Genomic DNA, 25,532 nt, shown 5'->3' with positions numbered 1-25,532 from the left:
GATCTTTTTGGGATCAAAGAAAAAATAATCTACATGTACAGAAATATTTACAGACCTAGTAGTGGTATTTCTGGGTCAAAGGGTATGTACAGTTTTATAGTTCTTTGGGTTCAAAATTATTCTCTGGAATGGTTGGACTGGTTCACTTCTCCACTAATCGTTCATTAACATACCTATTTTTCCCTCTTCCTCTCAAGCATTTGGATTTGTTTTTAGTGTGTTTTTGGATAGGTGTGAGGACCATTGTATCTCAGAGTTGTCTTAATTTGCATTTCCCTAACCAATAGTGATTTAGAGCATTTTTTCATGACTGTAGATAGCTCTGATTTCATCTTCTGAAAACTGCCTTTTTATATCCTTTGACCATTTATCAATTGAAGAATGGCTTTTATAAATTTGACTCAGTTCTATATTCAGTATATTTGAGAAAAAAAGGCCTTTATCTGAGAAACTTGCTTTTAAAAATTTTACATTACTTCATTGACCATGGTACCTTTTAGCATAATGATCTCTTTTAATTTGGTCTGTTTTTGCTTTTGTTTTGTCTGAGCTCGCGATTATTATACACCTGCCTTTTTCACTTCAGCTGAAGCATATTAGATTCTGCTCTAGCCTTTTATTTTAATTCTGTGTGTGTCTTTCTGTTTCAAGTAAACAGTACATTGTAAAAAATATTTCTCATGTAAAAGAGTTGTGCAAGGAAGAACTTTTACAATGGAGGGGGAATACAGTGGGCAATGCTTGAACCTCACTCTCATCAGAATTGGTTCAAAGAGGGAATTACACAGACACACACAAGCACACACAACTATATATGTGTGTGTATACATATACACATATATGTATACACACACATTCAATTGTATATAGAAATGCAACTTACCCAATAGGGAAATAAGAGGGAAAAGGGAGAAGAAAAAGGGGGGGAGGTGTAAATAATGTATTATTGGATTCTGGTTTCTAATTTATTCTGCTATCTGCTCTCTTTTTATGGATGAGCTCATCCCATTCATATTCATAGTTATGATTTCTAAATGTATATTTCCCTCCATTTCTTCTTCACTGTCTTCTCCTTCTCCCTGCTTTGTGCAATCCTAACTATGGGTCCATGATATTCTGGCTACTAGAAGTATTTTCTATTTCATGGGGTAAGTCTGGAATTTGCCTATAATATTTCTGGGAGTTTTTATTTTGGAATCTCTTTCAGGAGGGAATCAGTAGATATTTTTTCAATTTCTATTTTACCCTCTGGTTCTAGAAAATCAGGAAAGTTTTCCTTGATAATTTCTTGAAAGATGTCTTGGCTCTTTTTGTTGATGCCTTTTAGGTAGTCCAGTAATTCTTAAATTATTTCTCCTGGATCTATTTTCCAAGTCTATTTTTCCAATGAGACAATTCACATTTTTCTTCTATTTTTTTAATTCTTTTGACTTTGTTTTATTGTTTCTTAATGTTTCATGGAATCATTAGCCTCCACTTACCCAATTCTAATTTTTAAGGAATTATTTTCTTCAGTGAACTTTTGTACAACTTTTTTTCATTTGGTCAATTCTGCTTTTTAAGGAGTTCTTTACTTAGGTGAATTTCTGTACTCCTTTTCTTTTTGGTCTATTCTGCTTTTCAAGGAATTCTCTTCATAAGATTTCTCTGTTACCATTTGGCCAATTGTGGTTTTTAAGGTCTTATTTTCCTCAGTATCTTTTGTGCCTCTTTTACCAAGTAGTTAATTCTCTTTTCATAATTTTCTTACATCACCCTCATTTCTTTTTCCAATTTTTCCTCTACCACTCTTTATCTCTTTCATTAACTCTTCTAGGAAATCTTGTTGGTTTGAGGTCCAATTAAGATTTTTCTTTGAGGCTTTTTTTTGGGGGGGGCAGCTGTCTTCACATTGTTTTCTTCTGAGTTTATGTTTTGGTCTTCTCTGCCACTGTAGTAGCCTTTTATGGTCAAATCTTTTTTTTCTTATTGTTTGCTCATTTTCCCTAGCCTATTTCTTGACTTTGAACTTTGTGTTAAAGTTAGGCTCTGCTCACCCTGGGGTTGGGAAGGCACTGTGCCAAATTTTAGGCTGTTTCAAATGTTGCTGTTTCAGAGCTAGTCCTGGAGGTCTGCAAGTTTTTGGTAATTCCAGGATGGTGTGATTCTGAGAGTTATGGTTACCGCTCCCCTGATCTACACTTTGGTTTTTTACTGAGGACCCCTCGTCCCCTGCAGCCACAGTACTAGCACTCCTCTCTGCTTTGGAACTGCGACCCAGAATGGCATTTTGGCAAGAGAGTTGCCAATCAGCAGCAGCTGTACCCACTGCCAGCAAAGGGTCCCCTGTAATCTTTTTTTCTCAACAGCTGTCCAACCCCTCTCCATCTCTGGGCTGAGAGCTGCCAAACTTGCTATTGCTGTTGCCATCACAACTTGTGTGGGTTCTAGACAGGCCTCCACTCCCATCCCACACACTTGTTTTATTGACCTCTTAAGTTTCTTAGGCCAGAAAAAATTTCTTACCCTGATCCTTTATTCGTTCTGCCACCCCAAAATCTGATTTGAAGCATCATTTTTGGTTTGGGGTTTTTCTTTTGGGGGGGGGACTTTGGGAGAAACTTTGGTTCCTAGGAAAATTCTAGAATAGATCATTAAAGAAATGGTTAGTGAGAGAGAGGGGGCGGAGTCAAAATGGTGGAGTAGAAGCAGGACCTCTCCACTCGGCTTCCACCTTCCCCAATCCATGTAAAAAGGGGAAAAAAAACTTTGGAGCTGCAGAACCCATCACCCAAAATGATGCAGAGAAGCTAACCTCCCACTGAGGACACCCCGGCAGGCTAGCAGGAATCGGTCAGCTCAGTGCTCTGGGAGCTGAGCCCAGCCCCACACAGAGGCTTTAGCCCCAGGGCAGGTCTAACCAGCCCTGGGCAGCAGCTGCCGCCATTTCCAGATTTATCAACACATAGGTGCAAAGAACAAAGTAAGAGGCCTGTGCAGTCTGGACTTTGGGACCCAGTAAGTGCAAGTGCATGGCTTTTGCCCCCAGGGCGAGAAGCCACTGAGATGCCAGCACAGTGAGTCAGTGCTACATGGCAGCTTCAGTTCCTGGCCTACATAGTGTAGGGGGACCAAGCACCAGTCTGAGGGGTAATCAATCTTGCTTTAACCTTCTTGGATCTGGATTGCAGTCTGGGGTGGAGGTCCTGGGTTGTGTGTCCAGCTTGCCAGAACATGTGGAGACCTCAGAGAGGACACCCATCTAATACCTCCAGCAGGTGAGAAAACCCCAGCATTTGGGATGAAAGCTCCCCTGTCTGGTGGCAGAGTCCTACTGCGGCAAAAAGCCCAGGAGTCAAGTGACTGAGGGGCGACATGACCAGGAAAAGGAAACAAAGCAGACAGAAGATTCCAACATTAGATTCCTGTTTGGGGGACAAAAAAGAGCAAAGAATGGAACAGGAGGAAGACAGTGAAGTCAGAACTCCTGCACCAAAAGTTTCAAAGGAAAATACGAGCTGGTTACAGGCCATAGAGGACCTTAAGAAGCAGATAAGAGAAGTGGAGGAAAAATTGGGAAGAGAAATGAGAACAATGCAAGAAAATTATGAAATGAGGGTCAACAGCCTGACTGAGGAAAATCAAACCTTAAAAAACAGACTAACTCAAATGGCAAAAGAGGCTCAAAAAGGCAATGAGGAGAAGAATGCCTTAAAAAGTTAAATTTGCCAGATGGAAAAAGAATGCCAAAAGCTCACTGAGGAGAATCATTGCTTCAGAATTAGATTGGAGCAAATGGAAGCTAATGACTTTATGAGAAATCAAGATGCTGTTAAACAGATCCAAACAAATGAAAGAAGAGAAGGCAATGTGAAATATCTCATGGGAAAAACCACTGACCTGGAAAATAGATCTGGGAGAGATAATTTAAAAATTATTGGACTACCTGAAAGCCATTATCAAAGTAAAAACCTAGAAATCATCCTCCAGGAAGTTCTCAAAAAAAAAAACTGCCCTGATGTTTTAGAATGAGAGGGCAAAATAGAGGTTGAAAGAATCCACTGATCACCTCCTAAAAAAGATCCCAAAAAGAAAACTCCTAGGAATATTATAGCCAGGTTCCGGAATTCCCAGATTAAGGAGAGAATATTACAAGCAGCCAGGAAGAAACAATTTGAATATTGTGGAAACACAATCAGAATAACCCAGGATCTGGCGTCTTCTACACTGAGGGATTGAAAGGCTTGGAATATGATATTCCGGAGGTCAAAGGAGCTGGGATTAAAACCAAGAGTCACCTACCCAGAAAAACTGAGTAATATGTTTCAGGGGAAAATATGGTCATTCAGTGGAATACAGGACTTTCAAGCATTCTTGCTGAAAAACCAGAGTTGAATAGAAAATTTGACATTCAGATATAAGAAGCAAGAGAAGCATGAGAAGGTAAACAAGGAAAAGAAATCATAAGGAACTTATCAAAGTTGAACTATTAACATTCCTATATGGAAAAACAATAATTGTAACTTATGATACTTTTCTCAGTAGTTGAAGGGAATAGAAATATATATGTCTCTATATATGAGGGTATATGGGCATATGAATACATATGTGAATGTGTGTATATATGTTTACAGGTATACATAGAGGGCACAGGACCAATTTAACAGGAAGGGATGATACTTAAAAGGTGAAATTAAGAGGTGAGAGAGGAATATAATGAGAGGAGATGGGGAGAGACAGAATGGGGTAAACTCTCACATAGAAGAGGCAAGGAAAAATGGTTACAATGGAGGGGAAGAATAGGAAGGCAAAAGGGAATGGGTCAACCTTATTCCCATTGAATTTGGCTTGAGGAGGGAATGAAATACACACTAAATAGGGTATCTCACCCTCCAGGAGAGTAGGGGGGGAAGAGGATGAAAGGGGGGATGATGGAAGGGAGGGCAGGCTGGGGGAGAGGGAAGTTGGAAGCACCCACTTTTGAGAAGGGATGGGAGCAAAGTAGAGAATAGAATAAGTGGGAGGTAGGATAGAAGGGAGGGAAATATAGTCAGTCTTTTACAATATATCTACTATGTTATTGTTTTCCATTAGCCACACACATACAACCTATACTGAACTGCTTATCTTCCCTGTAAGAGTGGGTGACAAGGACAGAAGGGAATGAATCTGGAATTCAAAGTTTTAAAATCAAATATTCAAATATATATACATATATATACTATTATTAATACTATTTTACATGTAATTGGGAAACAAGATATACAGCCACTGGGGCATAGAGATCCACTGGAAAAGTCGAAAAGGGTAAGGGAGAAAATATGGGAGATAGCATATTGGAGGAGGGGATATCCTGTGGGACTGCTATTTTGAGGCGGTGGGTAGGGGAAAAACAGAGAAAATTTGTAATTCAAAATTTGGCGGAAATGAATGATGTAAATCAGAAGTTAATAAAGCATTTGAAAAAAAAAGAATACACAGAGACAATAAATAATCAAAACCCCCCCCCCCCCCCCCAAAAAGAAAAGAAATGGTCAGTGAAAATCTAGAAAGGGAATCAGTGGTTATAAAGGACCAGCATAGTTTCATCAAGAACAGGTCATGCCAAACTAACCTCATTTGCTTTTCTGACCAGATTACTAGAGTAACAAGATGATAGTTACCTAAATTTTATGAAAGTCTTAGAGAAAATAATTCCCACTATTTCTTATGGGAAAGATGGATTAGATTATAATATAATTAAATAGATTAAGAACTGGATGGGTGGCCAAATTCAAAGTGAAGTTGTTCAATGGTTTAATTTCAACATGGCAGGAAGTCTCCAGTGGGGTAACTCAGGAATCTGTGCTTGGCCCTATGTTTAATGTGGTTATCAATAACTTGGATAAGTATAGATAGTATGCTAGTCAAATTCATGAAAGATACAAAGATAGGAGACATATTTGACACACTGGATGACTATCAAACTACAGAAGATCTTGACAGACTAAATAATAGTGTTGAAACTCATGATTTGAAATTCAAAAGGAATAGATGAAAAGTCTTGCTGCTATTCAGTTGTTTCCAACTCTTCATTACCCCATTCGGGATTATCATGGCAAAGCTCTGATTTACAATTTCCTCCTCAAGCTCATTTTACAGATAAGAAATTGTGGCCAACAGGGTTAAGTGACTTGCCCAGGGTCACACAGCTTGTATGACCAGATTTGAAGGCCAGATTTGAACTCATGAAGATGAGTCTTCTTGAGTTCAGGCAAGTGCTCTACCCACTGTGCCACCTAGCTGCCCCTTGGCATACAGGCACGAAAATCAGCTTCAAAAGCACAAGATGATAGATGCTTGCTTATATGGCATAACTGGGAATTTCAGTGAATTGCAAACTCAATACAAGTCAGCAGGGTAATGTGGCAGCCAAAAACTAAGGTCGTCTTGAGCTATACCTAAGAAAAAGAGTTTCCAGGAAGAGGGAAGTGATAAGTCTCACCATAATCTGTCCTCATTAGGCATCAACTGAAATATTGCCTTCAATTCTGGAAACTGGAATTTAAGGACACTGACAAGTTGAAAAGTGTCCAAAAGAACTGGAAGAGTGAAAGGCCTTGAGACAATATTATGAGAAACTTGTCCCTTTAGCTTTAAGATGATTTAAGGGGACCACAATAGCCATCACAGGAATTTGAGGAGCTGTCATGTGGGGGAAGGATCAGATTTATTCTTTTTAGCCCCAAAGGAGAGAACCAGGAGCATCAGGAGGAAAGTGCAAAGAGGCAAGAAGCAATTAGGTTTGTTTTCAGGGGAAAAACCTGAAAATTAGAGCTGTCCAAAAATACTATGGGCTACCTTGAGAGGTGATGGGTTCCCTCTGCTTTAAAGGTCTGTCATAGTAGAGATCACTTTACTGTATGGAGATGACTAAATGGTCATTGAGATCTCCACCAACTCTCAGATTCTGTGATTCTGGTATTCTGTGAAAAAGGGTTTTGATGTTTTCTTTTATAAGGGGATCAATTTATTTAATAATAATTAACATTTGCATTGCACTTACTATATGCTGAGCAGTTTATAATATCTCACTTGATCCTCACAACAACCCTATTATTTCATTTTATAGGAGATGGAACAAACAGAAGTTAAGTGACTTGCCCAGGGTCACATAATTTGTACATGTCTGAGGCTGGATTTGAATTCAGTTCATCCGGACTCCAGGCCCAGGACTCTATTCACTCTATTCACCTAGCTGCTCCATTAGAGTTATAGTATTATAGCCCTTCTTTTTTATCTTGATATTTTAAAAATAATTTTGAACTTGATAATAATTCATTTTCTTAATGAAGTATCAACACTAATTAAATCACACTGATCCTTGAAATACTGATATTTTCACTGCTTGTACATATCTAACTTACACCACTGGATGTCAGTTTTACTTCCTGCTTCTGTTAGCTGACACTTATACAAAGAGTGTATACATTATGGTTTTTAATTAAATGAACACCTATTCAAAGCTCACTTAAGAATATGACACTTGGCAATTAATGATCCTTTCATAAACATTTTATGTATTCTATCCCTGCACTGTTGAGCCACAGGAAAGCAAAGTGCCTGTATAACATCATCTTGACCCCTCACAGAAATGTCTCTGTTAATAGAGTCATAATGGAATGCTATATTCTCTTTTATATAAAGTCAATATGAGAAACATCTGGTTGAAGAGTACTCTGTATAATTTATAAAACTATGTTGAAGATACTATCCACTAAGTTCTTGATTACCTTTTATACATAAAAGAATAACAGGACAAATCCCAATCTTAGTTCAGGAAAAATTCTTCTATAAATAAATTCCTATGTTTTCTATTGTCAGAAAGTAAAAATCCTATAACTCCAATGTTTCTCTTTATGTTTCTCCTGCCAAAAAACTTAAGAGTCAGACGTGGTCATTCCTTCACTTAAAGTGCCTCAAACATCTATTCCTTCGAATTCCTTTAGGAAGTCCCTCTTTTATTTTTAGTCATTGTGTTTTACCTGGTTTCTTTAAGCTACTTCAAGTTCTTTTGGAGGTAGATGAAATGGAATCCAGAAATGGAGTACAAGTCAAATACACACACACACTCTCACAGAGTTTAAGAACTTGAAGGGACCTTGATCCTACTATTAAGATCCTATTATTAAGTTTCTAGTATAGCACAATTAGCAACTCTATTTCCAATAATGGACATAAAACACTGCTAGCAACGCCTTTCACAAATGTGATTTTTAAAAATCAGAGTCAAACCTATTTTTCTGTAAAGATGATGGCAAAGATGAAAGATTATTAAACACTGTAAGTTTTAATACATGTTGAATTATATAAATAGGGCAAACACTAACTTGTCTAAGTCCCAGGATACTGCAATGAGGGGAAAGTCTTACAATTTGAGACTTCAGTTTATAACAAAGGAAATACTTTTTTCCACACAGTACATAGGAAACATGTAAGTCATTAGCCTTGACACGGTAAAGCCTAAAAATAGAGATTCAATGAGTTGTAGAAATGTAAACTAGATGGGACCTTCAAACTTATCTAATCACCTTAATTTTGTCAATGAGGAGACTGAAACCCAGAAAGATTCAGTAACCAGCTTGATATCACATGACAAGTTCATTGCACAGGCAAAACTACTTTTTCTTCCAAACCTTCTTTTGCCTATTATATTTTCAGTTGTCCCTGAAGTCATCTTTGATTCTCCTCTCTTCCCCCATGTCCAATTTGCTGCCAACTCTTGTCAGTTCTTCCACTGCATCCCCTCCCCTTTTCCTCTACTCACATAGTTTATATCTACTCTAGAGCAGGTTTCATTATTTCTCTTTTTGACTACTGCAATAGCTTTTTAAATGGTCTCCTTGCTTCTAGTCTCAACACTCATCATTCTTGCTTCTGTCAAAATAACAGTCCTAAAGCACAAGTCAGATTAAGTCAATTCTTGCAAAAACAAACAACTTCAATGTTTCCCTAGCACCAGAGTAAAATACAATCTCTTCAGTCACATTCAGCCCTCCAGTCTGGCTCCAATCTACCTTTCCAGATTTATTTCCTATTACTCCCCTTTGCATACTCTGCGTTCCAACAAAATGAGACTACGTGCTATTCTCAGAATTCAACATTCCCTCTCCATCTTTCTGTTTTCACATAGCCTGTCTCCCTTGCCTGACAGCATTCCCTCCTCACCTCAATATCTTAGGATCCTTAGCTTCCTTTAGTTTGGTTATGGTGCCATGGACCAAGTCTTCCTTGATTCCCCCACAGCTGCCAATGCTTCCTTCCTCCTCAAATTATCTTGTGCTTATACTTCTTTATGCATTTATTCCCAAGTAGAATATAAGCTTCTTGAGGGCAGATAGTTTTCCATTCTTCATTTACAACTCCAGTAACATTACATAAAGTAGGAATTTAGTATTTGTTGAATTTCTACTACATCATGCTCTCAAAACTTGTGAGAGAGCCACACTAGAAATTAGGGTGTTTTAGGTTAAATCTTAACATCCCAAAGATTAACTTTGAACCTGATATTGAAGAATGACAAACACAACCTTACACAAGACTTGTATGGTGCTACTATCAGACAGAATCTTAGGCCAGCTGAATCTAACTCAATCTGGCAAACTTCCTTATGCAGAAAATGAATAAAACATTTTATTCCAGAAACAAAGAGTTGAAATGATTTGTACGTGGGTTACATGGCTAGTGCCAAGTAGGACTTGAATTAAGGTCTCCTGAAACTGAGTCCTATATACTCTGTATCATGCTGCTTCTCTCGTGATTCCCCTTTATACATGCTGGGGTCCAGGTAAATTGCTTTTTTTTGCTTTCCTAAAGCACAACTTTCTTTACTGGGTCTCCATGCATTTGCACTGGCTGGCGCTCCTTACTTCTCATGGAATCTCCAGTTCTCATCAAACCCAAAGTATTACTGCTTCTTATATGAAGCCTCTCCAAACTAGTAGAGCTCTCCCTCCTCACAGGAATCCTTTACTTGCTTCAAGGCTCAGTTCAACCACAACCTCCAACACTGAGCCCCTTTCTGATTGCAAATGCTAAGTGCTCTTCCTCCTCAAACTGCGCTTATTTTGTTATTTAGTCTGTAGATTCTTCATGTTACACATTGTCTCCCACAATAAACACACTACGCCATGCTGGCACAATGACATCAGTCAGATCAGGATTTCTACACTGCTCTTCCACAAATTAAAATTACTCTTCGTAGAGTGGTTTGGAAGTAATTTGAAAATATTAAGGTATAAATCAAAGGAGCACTTTAGACTTATAAGGAAAGGTCAAATACTCAAGTATCCAAACAGTCCTATGGAAAGACCAAGATTCACTATCAATGAGCACTTCTGATCAATAAGGCTGTCTGAATGAAGTTAGACAGTCTAACTTCCACATGTCTACTACTTAAGCAGAAACTTGAAATTTGCATTAGACCAAATAATGATCAACTGGCCCTGGAGTCAGGAGGACCTGAGTTGAAATCTGACCTCAGAATTTAACACTTACTAGCCGTGTGACCTTGGGCAAGTCACTTAACCCCAATTACCCTGCTTTTCCCCCTCCAAAAAAGCAACAACAAAAATCCAGTAAGAAACTACAGTAAGTGATCTTTCCACTACAGAATTACACAAAAAGTCAGATGCCCTGGGATAATGTGAAATGGCACCTGACACCAAGAAAGCTACTATCAGCGTAAGCAAACAAGTCAGTAGTCTCCTACCATTGCCAGACCTTGGGCCAGACATGTATAACCTGCAACATTCTGTGTCTGGAGGCAGCTAGAGCTAAGGGTTCTCCCTAGAAAGCCCCAGGATGGTCAGAAATTCTGAGTTCTAAGAAAATGAACCTTCAGTCTCCTCAGGGAGTAAAAACTACCAGTGGCAGGCCTGAGATAAAGACAGCTCAGACACTTCAAGATTCCTAGCACTCTCTCCTGAGATGCCAGAGAAGGCTCTTAAGATCCAGAGCTCTGAACCTTAAAGATTCAGAAGGACCTAAAGGAAAGGGAGATAGAAGTCAGCATCGGAACCTAGGTGATCCAGGGACTGACCACACCACTCAAAAGCACCAAAGGCAAAATCTGGCCATGGTACAAAGCCCCAGCTGAGGAACTAAAGATAGAAAGCTCTGAGAAAGACAAAGAAAACATCAGCTAGCATGGAGTTAATAACTCTGTAACCACTGCAAAGAAAAATTCAAAGGAGAAAAAAAATTGATTTACTACAAGGACCACACAAATACCTTAAAGAGGTAAAAGATAAAAGTGAAATAAAAACTATGGAGAAAAAAGTGTAAGAATAAATAGCTTAGAAAAGAAATCGCTCAACTTTACCTAAAAGATTCCTGAAGAACAGAAGAACAAAAAAACAAGCAGAATGAGTAACTTTACAAGACAGACATACTGGAACAAGAACAATAAAAAACCAAAATGTAATGCATTTAATTTCTAAAACTGACCTGAGAAAACAGCAAGGAGAGATCATTTAAAAATAAAGATTCCTAAAAATATGAAAAAAGGTCTGGAACTATATAACGAGAAATCATAAATTAATTAATACTACCCAGATCTAACAGAACCAAAGGGCAAAATGAAGATGAAATCTACAGATGAGCTCCCCAAAGTTTCACAAATGTTACAGGCAAAACCCAAGGTTCCTATATCAAAGGACAAAAATATTGCCAGAAACCAGAAAGGGGCAGTTCAAATACCAAGGAACCACAGTCAAGTTCATGCAAGACTTGACAGCTTCTACTGAAAACAAGAGGTGGTCTTGGAATACAATATCCCCAAAAGCAAAAGCTATAGGCTTACAATGAAGGATAATTTACCCTTAAATGCTGAGGATAATCCTATAGGAAAAACAGCGGATCTTCAATGGAATTTCCTTAGCGGACTTTCAAGAATTTCTGAACAAAAAACCATACTTGAGTAGAAATTCTGAAATATAAACCCAAGTCAAGAGAAACAGAGAAAGGTCAATTAATTTTATTAAAAGTGGCCATAGATGTAGTGTTAACATTCTAATAAAGGGAGAAGAAACAAGTGTCCCTTCAGAACCTTTATGTCCTTACTATCTTCAAAGACTATTTTTAGGAAGTTAAGTAAGAAACATCTGTGTGTGGAATGGTTCTTTTCGGAGGGTTTTTAAGAGGGGAAAGGGAGGGTAAAAAGGAATAATGTAGAAAAGAGGAGGAAGGGACAGAAGTTATTATTCCTCATATTAGAACAGCACAAAAGTATAAAATCATGGAGAGGGTTGGGAAGCAAGCATCTGAAGAATCTCACTCTTATCTAAAACAAAGGAGGGTTAGCAAGGAGTTTGCTACATAAAAATGCATGAAACTCATCAAAGAAACAAGGAAATATAGGGGAACATAACAACAAAGAAGGAATAGTCACAAACAAAACAAATTTCCTGATCTAAAGGGGATATTAAGTGGGAGAAATGGAAAGCAAAAAAATATAGGGTGCTACCCATCAATTAGGGAATGGCTGAACAAACAGTGATATATTAATGTAATAGAATATCATTATACTGTAAGGAAAGAGAGACAATTATATAGAACCCTGGGTAGCACAAACTGACTCAGTGAAATGAGCAAAATCAGAATAATTGATACATGGACAATATTACTTTCAAAAAAACTCGAAAGAATTTAATTAATGCAGTAACCAACTATGTATCCTGAAGACTTATGATGAAATATGTCACCCACTTCCCAATAGGTAATAGACTCAGGAGCGCAGAAAAAGAAATTTTTTTTCTTTTTTGGACAAGGTCACCATATGGATTCATCCCTTTGCTTGGGTATGCTTATTTGTTTTGAAGGTTTTTTTTTCTTTTTTTCTTGGTTTGTAATGAGGGGGTGAGAGGCAGCATCAGTGAAAAGAGAGCCACTGAATTTTTTTTTTTAAATGCAGAGAAGGAAAAGAAGGAAGTTCTGATGGAAGCACCCAAAAGCAGGATAATTTTTAAAGTAATGTGGAATTCACAATATACTACTTATTCAGTTTCCTATATACTCTTTGTTTTGCTATGTGGTAATTTTTTTGTGTTAAGTTCAGGATAAAAAAGATTTTTTTTTAATTCACCATAAATAACAATTAGGAAAACGAGCCCATCTCTAGACGGAAACTTGTACAGTATCAGGGTGATTTATTCTCCTTTTGCTCTGAGATGTCCATTTATAATACTGAAAAGGAAAGCACAATTCCTGGAGGGTGAAGAGTAAAAAAAAAAAAGAGAGAGAACAGGAAATTTTTTTAGCAAATGAGTTGCCATGTAGATACTAGATTCACAAGAAGAATGTTGTAGAGAAAGAAGAATTGGTCATAATTACACCCAACATTTCTATAGCATTTATGTGTAAGGCACTGCCCTAAGCACTTTACAATTATTTTCTCAACTGATCCTCACAACAACTGTAGGAGTAGGTGTTATTATTATCCCCATATTACAGAGGAAATAACCAAAGTAAAGAGAGCTGGAGTGACTGGTTCAGGGTCATGTAGCTATTAAATGTCTGGGGCCAAATTCGAATTCAGGTCTTCCTGCCTCCAGGCACAGCACTCTGTCCATGGTGTCACTTAGCTGACCATGTGCTCAAGGTCTTACAATTGTGTAATCTAGGATAAATCATTTAAGTTCTATGAATCTATTGCTCGATCTATAAAATGGGAATAACATATGTACCTCAGGGGGCTGTTGTAAGGATAGTGCTTTGTAAGCCTTTTAATACTATGTAAATGCAGATTATTATTACTATAATGAATTGCTTCTGATTATTCTGACTGGCTGTTTAGCATCTAAATTTATTGCAGGTGTGAAGTGTTACTCTATGTTCAAAATGAGAGAAATGGATCTGAAAACTGCTAAATCACAAAATTACTAATAAAATACATTTGAAATTCAGGGACAAAAGACAATAGATTCTAAAAGAAGAAGTGAAAATGACTACTCTACATGGGTCACTGGGGTTAACAAGTTCTTAAAAATGCATTAAAAATATAACCTAACATAAAATTACACTTTTGGAATTCACATATTCCCTTCCCATAATGCCAGAATCAGGCACTTTGTTAAGAATAGTAGTTGAAATTAACTGACTCACAAAAATTCTGTTTTCTTTTTAAAAGCTACTTTGTTTAAAATAGATACATCATTTATTTATAGTTTAAGAAGCACCCTTTTCTTTGATGCAAAACCAAAACATTTTAAAATTATCGGTTAAATTCACAATCGACTTACCTCTCCTTTGAAGAACATCTTTCCTGCCTTAAACAGCTATTAAAAATAAAGTATATCATTTTAAAAGGAAATATACAGTCCCTGCTAGAGAATGACTGTTCTGGAGTAGAGCACAAGCCAATGAGCAGAGCTAATACAAGATAAAAAAAAGTACAGGAGCTTCATGTAGCAAATATTTAAAAATCATATACACTGTTGTTAAGAAAATAAAAAACCCTACATGTGATTTAGATAAGAAAGGCCACAATTTCATGTGTCAAAAAGTAACAGAATAATGAAGTAAACTTTCATCTGTCTCAGATAAAAAATTTACACCAAATCTTAGTTATAAAGGTGATTACTTCAAATACTTTTGAAATGCTATGATTTCATCAATGGAGACACTCACTCCACCAATAGAGGCCAAAACCTTCTCCACACCTTCCTAAGTTGATGCTGTCAAAAAACTTAATCAACCAGTAGCCAACACTGATGATGAGCCCCTCTGAAAGAAGCTTCAAATAGTCCTTAGATGACAACCATACAATCATACTCTGCACATCTTAAAGATTTGGCAGCTCAGTGTGACTTAACAAAGCTTATGCTCTCCTTCCATAACCTTCAAGAATCAGGGTTATCGGCAGATCCCAGATTTGCTCTTTTAATTGAGCAATACAAATCTGAATATATGCCCTGATGAAGTAGAGGGAAAACTTAGTGGAATTCTATTACTCAACACAAAGTGGTTAGTAAGTTATGAAGAAGCAACATGTTTTAAAAGGCAAGGGCATCTAGAATGATTTGTTATTCTCACTTAAGAAAAAATGAATAATCTCTAAAGAGAAGCACTGTGTGGATGCAGAAAATCAGAGTTTGTTAACATTAAGTGTGCCTGATTTTCTAAGTCTAAAAGGATTGTATCAGTCGATGCCTGTATTCTAAAATATTGCAAAATAACACTAAGATTTGAAAGGTTCAAATAATGACACAGGAATACTCCTTTCTGGTTAATCTCAAACACAAAAAACATTGGTTGAGATGGGGCTGGGGGATGAGAGAGAGAAAGAGAGAGAATGAGAGAAATCAGTAATCAGTGCTGGGTAAATTTTGAAGATGATCATTACAATGAGTCGATATAAAAATATCTAGAAGAAGGTGAAAGAAATAAAATCCTGACAATTTTATTTCTGAGAACAAGAGAAAATTTTAAATTCCTAACTCAATAAAATGCTTTGCAGCAATAATCACATGAGCAAAACGTAATATCTTCAAATTTAAATTTATTAAGACATTCAGCTATGTCTGTCAGTCTACATCCAAATTTGCTACTAAAAATAAAATAATGTCACATCTCACATTAGGAATACCAACTCTGAAAAACACTTTTTGAGCCAAGCCTATTGTATAAATAAATGACTAGTTACTTTTCATATCAAAATTCACATAAAAAAATTGTCAATTCCCCCCACCCCAGTTCTACTAGAAGCCATGATGAATGTAAAAATTTAAATATGACACAACCTTGTCAAAGAAAAGGTGCAAAGTCTATCAACAGCTTTAAAAGTGGCATTTGCGGCATTTGATCATACAATTAATTATGTACTCATTCCCAAAGTGCAAATATTGCCAGAATTTAACACTGTTTTGATTTCAGTTGCAAGAATTAAACATTACACAGGATTGAAAAGTACACCTAGGGCCTTTATCTGTTCCCTAAAGCTCATCCCACTTTGAGCCCCTAAACTATGGAGGACTCCAAAGTGTTCATTAGTGCTTTAGTTTACTTCACACAGGCAACGCAGTATACAGTATATTAACAAAAGTTTCATATACATCAAAATATTAATGACTCCATCATAAAGTTCAAGAGTCACAGATTACATGAATGCAAATTGCAATGCCCACATGCCCACCCCGCCCCCACAAATGCCTAAAGCACATAGGATGTATTAGCGTGCTTCAATTTTTCAATACAATCAACGCTTTTTACATCTTTGATTTTGCTTCAGTGCTACAAAATTCAATAATCACCTGACTGAGTTCCATTTCACTGAGAAAAAAGGGGACAGGAATAAGGGCAAATAACTCTCTGATACTCTGGGAAAAGACTAATCTTCCCCACATAAAGTAAATGTCCATTCAGCTTCTTCCCATGCTGCCTTTATTTTATTTTCCTTCCCTTAGCCCTCAGAAAATACTCAAATTTCAATCTGATATATCCTCTCAATTCAATGGCAGTTTCTCAAGTAGCTGAGGTTGATTTTCCTTGACAAACTTTTATAAAATATCAGCATGGGACACATATATACTTTTTGATTGTTATAGATTGCCAAAACTCTCTCTCAATGCCTACGGTTTGTAAAAGCAGGCGGTCTCTACTGAGAAAAGATTATCTTGGATCCCTGGAATGTCTCTGTTTGCTGTATAACCATAACATGTTCCTAAAATCTAGACATGACTTCTGTCTTGAATTAAATCTTCCTCTAAAACTCCGGGTTGTTCTTCTGTCTTCATATCTTCTTGGTTGACCACAATCGAACACATCTCAACATGGGGGTTTGGAAGATGTGCCTGGGTTTCCAAGGTCCCCTCCTGGTGACCTATGACTCTGGTCACTTGTTCATTACTGTGTCTAGGGTCTTCTTTCAAACTGGCCCCTCCAGGGTGCTCTTGAGCTGACGGGTCAGTTCCTTCCTGAACCACAATATTTTGCTCTGTTCCAGGGTTTGGCTGTGGAGCTGGTTCTGGTCCTAATCCTGGAGGATGGGGGGAATTTTTAAGGTGGCAGTGGCACAAAGGGCAAGTCTCTTGTACATACAACCATTTCTTAAGGCAACCTGCGTGGAAGAAATGGCTGCATGGAGTTATCACAGCAGATTTCATGTCCTAAATGAGAAGGAAAAGAGAGGTTAGATAATTGTCCATAGTTAATAAATCTTTGCTGCTACTTCAAAGTTTCATTGATCTCAAAATTTCCCTTCCCACATCATTAAAATGAATTTGAATGGGCTTGGTACTTCTTATGTAGGTAATCTTTTCACCACCAGAGGGCCCCCCATACCAATAAAAGAACTGCATAGAGTAATTTTAAATGTACACAAAAATGAATGGAACTAAAATGTTTTTTAAAGTTTTCTAAAATGAATTCTGTCTTAGCCTACAGTGGAATGGCTAACTAATTTCAGTAGTATTACATCAATGAAACTATATTTTTAAAAATCAGAAATATCTGCATTCCATATAGTACTGACAATAGACTTACAATAATAGAATTTTTCCATGGGGATAAAATCATCTATAAGGAATTTGCTCTTAACTACAACTATAACAATAGAATACTGGGAGAAAAAGTGGTGGATTTGTGGGATTTCATGAGGACCACAGTATGCCATGGGGTAGTTTTCAAGGTTCTGTCTACACGCAAAGCCATTTACTCTGGATATTAATTCTTTTGGAAAAAAGTGTTGAAGGTATGAAATGAAAACCTGTAGGAATCTGTGGTGTTAAATAGCTGCCAACTGGTCTTCTTTTTTTGTAAATATAGGAGAAGCAGCATAAATATTTTTTTTTAAGTTTGAGAACTAATCCAAGCAATCCTCTATACCAAGAGCTGGTAACACTTGGGAGCTACTTGAAAGCAGAAAGTCATACCAAAAAGCAGCAAATAGGAAGCTTAAGCAGTAGCTTATCCTCTTTTTGTGTTATCAGCACTTGATTTGAGTCTCTCAACAAAGAAATATTAAAATGACAAGCAAGAAAAAGGGAAACCTAAACAGTTCTAATGGAACGTCAAGAACTTCTACAGAGGACTTATGAAGCCAAAGGGCCACATCTTTTTAACACGCATTTTTTTAAATATGTGCAGAAGGGAATAATGTTTGGTGCATGATATTGCAGCTTATGTCAAAAAAACTAAGAAAGTTAAAAGTAGAACTACTTAAAATAAAGTCTCTGTACATTTTCTATCACCTTCTCCCCAACCACAATTACTAACACAAAAGACATTCTGAAAAATACAATTTTAGGAACATATTCAAGTTCTAGGAGGCGTGTTGTTTCTATTTGTTATGAGAAAAAACTGAATGACCAACACACTTTAATTATATTTAAAAACAACTTTGGAGAAAAAAGCATATGCCATGCATGCCTGTTTCCACTTTCTTCCCCCTCTATGCTACTAGCAGCTTAGAAAGAGCAAAATAATTTGGAATATAAGCCATTCTCAACCGGTGATCTCAACTATTGTCCCTTGTACAATGTTGTGTGTATAAGGTACTCTGTTATATGCATAGCTAAGTTGTGAGTCCGTTTTCCACTGCAAACCTGATTTCAACATTAACTTTCATTTATCTACAGCAGGAGCCAGCAACTTACAGCACATATGCCAAAGATGGCAGACAAGCCAATTTTCACTGGCATGCAAATTCACTGCTAGCATCATGCGCTTCCCTAAAGGGAAAAAAGTTAGGAGGGGAAATTTGTGAGCATCACCCACTAGGAGGATCAGCAGTTGGCATGTTCTTACCAACCTCCCTCTTGTGAAATTACATATCTCCTCACCCCCCAGCACACCAGAAGGAAAGGGGGGTCAGAACCTTGGCAAACACCATTTTTCCAAAGTTCCCAATCCCTGATCTATAGTATATGCACTCAAGAGTGAATATAATATACATCTGACCTGTTTTTCCTTCATTTGTGGGTGCACAACAAGTATCGAAAACAATAACAACAATGTATTAGTATCACAGTGGCCAGATGGTAAACTTTTAAATATTTTTAAAAAGACAAAATATTTCCTAAGAGTTATTTAAGATGCTTAAAGTCATTTAGTTGCTTAGGAGATATTCATTTCTTCTTGGGAATTTAAATTAAATGGATTTTAATAAAAACCCCAAGAGGAATTATACCACACTTCCCCAACCACTTAGATTTTTATATTGTGCTGGGTACCTGATAACAGATGGCACAAATATCATTGTGTTTTTCTAGTTGCTCTTTTGTAGCAATGGGCAGCGATTTTATTTTATTCACAGCATCCCTGCGGAGAAGAAAGCTCTTCCACCCCAGCTGGGCCCGTAGCCACACATTGTAATAGGAATGAATAAAGATGATCATGGAGCCCATCACAGTCCATTCTCCAAAGATGGTCTCTGAAACACCATATGCTACAACACAGAGTGCCACAAGAAATTCCAGCAGACGGTACGTGCCATTCACATAGTAGATGACATCATCCATGTTATCCACTGGCTCTTTTCTGAATTCCTCAACCATAAATAAGACATAAATAAAAAGCGTACCCAGAACCTGAAAGCACAAAGTATAAATGCTGAAAATTTTTGTTCACTGAATAAAGAAAAAGCAACAATCTTCTTTACTGTTTGTAGGTCGCCATATTTCATCTTTGACAGGGAAAGCTAGATTATTTAAAATGACTACTGCTCTTGATGTTAAATTATACATGTTAATAAAATGATCATGGAAAAATATGTAGCTTACTAATATCTGAAACTTAATAGTGTATTATCACTTTCCCAAAATTTTGTTTCTTGCTAAACACAAAGACTTTGGATAGTTCGGAGAATAGTAAGGTAACAGGAAAACTTGGTAAGCAAAATTCAAACCAAGCTTTACATTTTCATAGACCTTCAAAACAAGAAAAATAATTCCAAATTCACTAAAAGATGTCTTCAACTAATTTTAGTTTGAGGGACATAGGGATTGTACCAATTAATCAACTAACTAGTATTTATTGGGTTAGAGTAATGTGTGTTTAGTATAGTAAAGAACACTTACAGAAAAAGATGTGAAGGGCCTGCTACCAAAAAGGCTTACTAATCCACAGTTGGGATGACAAGAAAAACTTAACATTCTTAGACAACACAGTGAATCATTAAAGTACAACATTTTGCCAGAAAACCTTCGAGTATTCTGAGGTGAAGATCAAAGAAGGCTGGTGGTAATATTGAAAGCCACAAATATGGATGAGCTCTATAAAGAAGAGTGTAGAGAGATTACTACACAAGGACTGAACCTCAGGGAATACACGCAGAGTAGGAATGACAAAGAATCCAGTGAAAGAAGACTAAGAAGTAATGCTCATAGAGTTGAGAAGAACCAGGTAAATGTAGTATTCACAGAAGCCCAGGGAGAAAAAAGTATATAGAATTAAAACATCACAAAGGTAAAAGAAAATGAGATGAAATAAAAGAACGTTTGATGCAACAAGAAAGTAGTTACTAGTAGTAATCTTTGAGATAGGTGTTTCAGTGGAATATTAGAGATGTAAAATCAGAGCACATATTTATCAGTTTTTAAGGTTAATTTGCTGTCTTAGAATGATGAATCAATCTAACCATTTTAGAAAGTATCCTGTAATTATACAAGAAAAGTTACAAAGTTACTCATACTTCCTGATCCAATAAGATACTTTCAAAAAGTAAAGATCTGTCTTTTAAAAACATCCAAAGCAAAAAGTTAGAGACTATTTGTCCAATTATTGAAAAATGGTTAAGTAAATTATAAAATTTTAATATTTGAGAACATTGTTGTACCATAAAGAATGACAAATGCAAAAAAAATTGAAAGTAATAAGAGAAGACTGGTATAATGTGGTTAAGAAGGTAAATGTAAAAGAATAATACAATACAATGACTACAGTCACATAAATGAAGACAACATTAAATAGCAGTAATACCTTGGCCAAATACAATGGATCATGTGGGCACTAACTTAAAGAACAAACCTTTATCATTCCTTATAACAAACAGTAAATTACAAAAGAATACTAGTTATATCTACTACCATTGCCTTGTGCTTCTTTTCTTAATGTTTTCAGGAAATATACTGTTAGTGGTTTGTGTGTTTATTTATACTCATCTCCCATGTCAAAACAAAATTGAACATAAAAGATCGTAAGCAGTTTTGGAATTGAGTGGGTGGTGAGGAAAAGAAAAAAGGTTGTGGGAAGAGATCATTTGTCTGAAATGTTTAACAATGAAAGACATCTGGTAACACATTTCATATACATAAATATTAGAGTACTAGAAACTTTTTCAGTAAATATGGATCTCTGTGCTATAATAAAGCTACTAAACTAGTAAAACTGTTCAATTATAACCTGAGGAGCTTAGAAGTAGTAGTTTTAAATAAAAATTGTTAATAATAATGACTTTATTACATCAAGTAATACATACAAAAATGAAAATAGTTGACTGTCATTATCCAGATTTAAAAAAAAAATCTATGGCAAATTCAAGAGCTGACATCTTATTATAAAAGGCAATATTAAGGGTTCTTAAGTTTTTGATAGGTTGATTTGGTCCTCTATCTTTAAAACTCATTCATTTTAGACTGACTTTAAAACATGAATAATCATGAAAAAGCAAAAAATAATAAAATGATAAATTATCAAAATGTTAAAATTATGTAGCCATTTGGGACATGACAAACTTATCAGGTAAAAACATTATGGCAAGCATCTACTCATGAAAAACAAAATCCAGAGAGCTGTTGGAGTTTCTGAAAAGGTTCAAAGAACAATTTGGTTGCTGTAAAGTATATTCAATGGAAGAAAATCTTAGTACAGCAATAAATCTTAAGCTTGTGGCAATGTAAACTATTAAACCAAAAAAAAAATATTACAAGTCCATGAGACATGCATCGCCATTGGGTTTATTACACGAGAGATGAACATGCATGTGGAACTCCGGGTTTGAAAAGTTCCAAATGGGAGCCTGCACATGTACGACACTGCAACAAAGGGAGGGGGAGGGACAGGGACAGGAATCTTCTCCTAAATAGGCATGGCATGGAGGGAGGAGAAGAGCAGCAGGGGCGGGCAAAGGACTAACCCCCCCCCCCCCCGCCCCCAAGGAGAAAAGAAGGGGATGGCAAAAGCAGCGTTCTTCTCCCATGGGAACTGCTGCACCATGGAGTTAGGATGGCCTGCTTATCTACAAGTGCCCCATCTACACAAGCAGTTTCTTGGTCTAGTGTAGACTGACTGGGCCCTCCCAAGGACACACAGAGATTCCAGCCTGGGGGGCAAACAATATATTATATCAGCTCAGGGGGGACGTCAACTTTGACATGTTCGGGGCCTCCTACATACTCTGGGTCCAGTGTTTCTGGAAAATATGGCAACTCAAGAAGCCAAGTTCGGGGGTTCCTTAACAAAACAGACTTTTCTACAAGAAGTTTTTGGACTCATGTTTTTGTTTTTTTTTTAAAGTAACCTAAGTCATTCCTAACCACTTACAATGCAAATTCTAATAATCTTTTCTTCTATTCTTATAGATTCTGTGTTAGGAAGGGGAAGACAGAAACAGGAAGGAAACCAAAGTGTTAGAACATTCAAAATAAAAGGGTTTATATTATTTTTTTGGAAGTCACTAGAGTGTTACACTATCTTTTTGTTTTGTTTTGTTTTTGGAGGGCAATTGGGGTTGAGTGACTATCCCAAGGTCACACGGCTAGTTTTTGTGTTAAGTGTCTGAGGCCGAATTTGAACTTGGGTCCTCCTGACTCCAGGGCTGGTGCTCTATTCACTGTGCCACCTAGCCACCCCTACACTATCTTCTTGACAATGATATGAAAAATCTTAGAAATGAAATGGGAGATGAAGATCTTGCATTCCACTTCCTTTCTGACAAATCAAACTAAACTTCGAACATGAAGGCTATCTCATTTTAGCCTCTCCATGGCATTTCTGAATCCCACATATAAAGGTCTGATCTCTATTCCTAGTTCTTTGATGATAGCTAGAAATTCTGCATATTTGCTTTAGGATATCTGGCTACTGCTCCCTGTACCCAGAGTGTAACCTGGAGTTGGAGGTCAATGATCTTTGATAAGCTACTAGTAGTAGATGGATGCCACCATATTGGCAGAAGGAAAGTAGTTCCCAATGGAGTTTAAGGGAAGTTGTTAGCACATAAATGTTCAAACTGAGCTTGAAAGATGTATTAAAATTTTTCATTTAACATATATTAACATATTATTATTAGCCTAGAAACAGAAAGAGATTAAAAACTGACAGTGTTCTAATTACAAATGTCTTTTTGCAATGTTACATTTCTAACATTTTATAATATATATTTCTATTATATGTACATTTTTATATAATACATGCATGTATTTGTATTACATATTCATATTATATATATATATAAATATAATATTTATATGTGTGTGTATGTGATAAAATAACCTGAAAAAAATAAATCTGAAAACACTGATTTTTCCAAGGGTAGCTATTTCTCTATTTTACATGGCAGATCTGTATCATGCCATTTAGAAAAACAGAAATGGGGATAGAAGGGGAAAGTAAGGGGAAGAGGAAAGCTATTTAAGAAGAAAATAATGGCAATAGAACCAGAACACTAACATTTAATATCCCAATTATTGTAATCAAAATTGCTAAAATGTAAAAGAATGGAAACTTACATGATAACTTATTGCATCTACAATAATTAACCTAAAGGAAATTCATCCCTTCATCCCAAAAGAGAAAAAAAAATCAAGTAAAATGTTACATGAATCCATTCTTGGGCTTACCTGAAGAGAAGTGAGGATGCTACTGGAGATAATGATAAGAAGCCAAAAATCCATGTGGAAAAATTGGCATATCATGTAAGCCATATAAGCAGGGAACACCAGCAAAAATAAACAAAGACTGACAGCACGGAAGTGTTTCCATAAGCTCCTACAGGGAAAAAAAAAACATATATATATATAAAAATAGACATTATTTTGTAAGACACCTGCCATCTAGTATTTCACAATTCATCAACAGTAACTATAATGTAACATAACATGTGTATAGTACTTGTCCTTCTGACTTTCTTGTTTCTGTCAATGGAATGGCTGGTATTTCCGAGATATTTTTTTATTCCACTCCCTCCCCCACACCTAAAAATTATTGGATGCTCTTTATTTCCTACTTGTACTCTCGCATATTGTATAACTCATATACTGTATAACGTATACTGTACTCTCCTTCACACTGCCAGTACTTTTGTCTCTTTAAACCCAGATTATTATAATGCTTTTCTAATTGGTAATTTTATTTTTATAATGCCCCCCCACTCCAATTTGATCAGCACACTGCTGCTAGATAATTTCCATAATACAAAACTTTCTTCATTATGCCTCCCCCAAAATTCTTTAGTGGATCTCCACGTGCCTTTAATATACCATAGGTGATGCATCTATCATATGAACTCAAGCCACATTTCCTAATTTCCTGTTCTCCTCAATATTAAATCTCTATTTTTGGGGCAGCTAGGAGGCACAGTGAATATAGAGCACCAGCTTGGAGTCAGGAGGACCTAAGTTCAAATCCATCCTCAGACACTTAACACTTACTATCCATGTGACCTTGGGCAAGTCATTTAACCCCAATTGCCCTGCCTTCCCCCCCTCCAAAAAGACAAAAAAAATTCTTTATTTTGGCCAGTATAGTCTATTTTCTAAATGCGATGTTCATATTCCTCTTTCCTAAAATGTGTTCCTTGTTACCCACAAAGATGTTTTAAAATCTAGCCAAGAACTAAGGTAGAAGAGGTAAAGGATTGATTCATCCTTGAAAATCAGTCCTACAGGAATCTCTATGTATAACTCACATGACACTTATATGCATTGTACTACATTATTTATTATGTCTTATCTCCCTAAGTATAGTGTACAGTCCTTAGCTTCAGGGACTCATACGATCACAAATTTCAAGTTGGAAAGACCTGAGAGGTCACTGAATTGATAGTCATTCTTTGTACTTTACACATGAGAAAAGGAAGACTTTTAAAAGAGGTTAAATGACACACTCATGATTACAAAATTAGTTAATGTCTGAGGCAGGATTTGAACTCAAGTCTTCCCAACTCCAAGCCCAGCACTCTATCCACTGTGCCACCTTTGTATTATATATAATATAGCATATCACATGAACTGAAGTGTCCTGAGAAAAAACAAGGAAGTTCTGCCCTTTATCATGAAAAGTGGAAAGGAGGTATATAATCAGACAATTAAACAGTCTTGTTCATGATTCAATATCTGTTTGAGGATTCCTGGCCAAGTTTCTGTTTCCATTAGGATTTGATATTAAATGCTAATAACCAATTAAGGCAAGTCAGTTTCATATCATAAAGAACAAAGGGGTAATTCAATATAAAACTGAGCCTTGTTCAGGAGCTGCCAGTAAAATTAATAGCCATTTCAATACAAGAGCTACCAACAACCAACTGAGGATCTTTCTTCTAACAAGTGTGAGGCAGGGTGAGAGGGAGGGGAAGGAAT

General features: G+C 36.6%; 1 protein-coding gene across 2 annotated transcripts in view; it reads right to left on the bottom strand.

Annotated features, from left to right (window-relative positions):
• Positions 1–15,500: 15,500 nt before the first annotated feature.
• The window catches only part of RNF145 (ring finger protein 145), a 98,731-nt gene continuing 88,699 nt past the window's right edge, over positions 15,501–25,532 (bottom strand). The window contains exons 9-11 of one of the 2 annotated variants that reach the window (XM_069102474.1): positions 23,796–23,943; positions 19,188–19,544; positions 15,501–17,123 (exon numbers count right to left, since the gene is read on the bottom strand). In XM_069102474.1, the coding sequence (XP_068958575.1) occupies positions 16,686–17,123; positions 19,188–19,544; positions 23,796–23,943 (943 nt within the window). In that variant the 3' untranslated portion in view covers positions 15,501–16,685. The remainder of the gene's footprint in view (positions 17,124–19,187; positions 19,545–23,795; positions 23,944–25,532) is intronic. The other variant, XM_069102476.1, reaches the window with a different exon arrangement.

Source organism: Petaurus breviceps, unplaced genomic scaffold (assembly GCF_028583685.1).
Source record: "Petaurus breviceps papuanus isolate PSGF00001 unplaced genomic scaffold, PetGlider_PUasm1.0 551, whole genome shotgun sequence".
Taxonomy (NCBI): domain Eukaryota; kingdom Metazoa; phylum Chordata; class Mammalia; order Diprotodontia; family Petauridae; genus Petaurus; species Petaurus breviceps.
The sequence above is the reverse complement of the archived record's forward strand: the minus strand, read 5'-3'. Positions and strand labels throughout refer to the sequence as shown.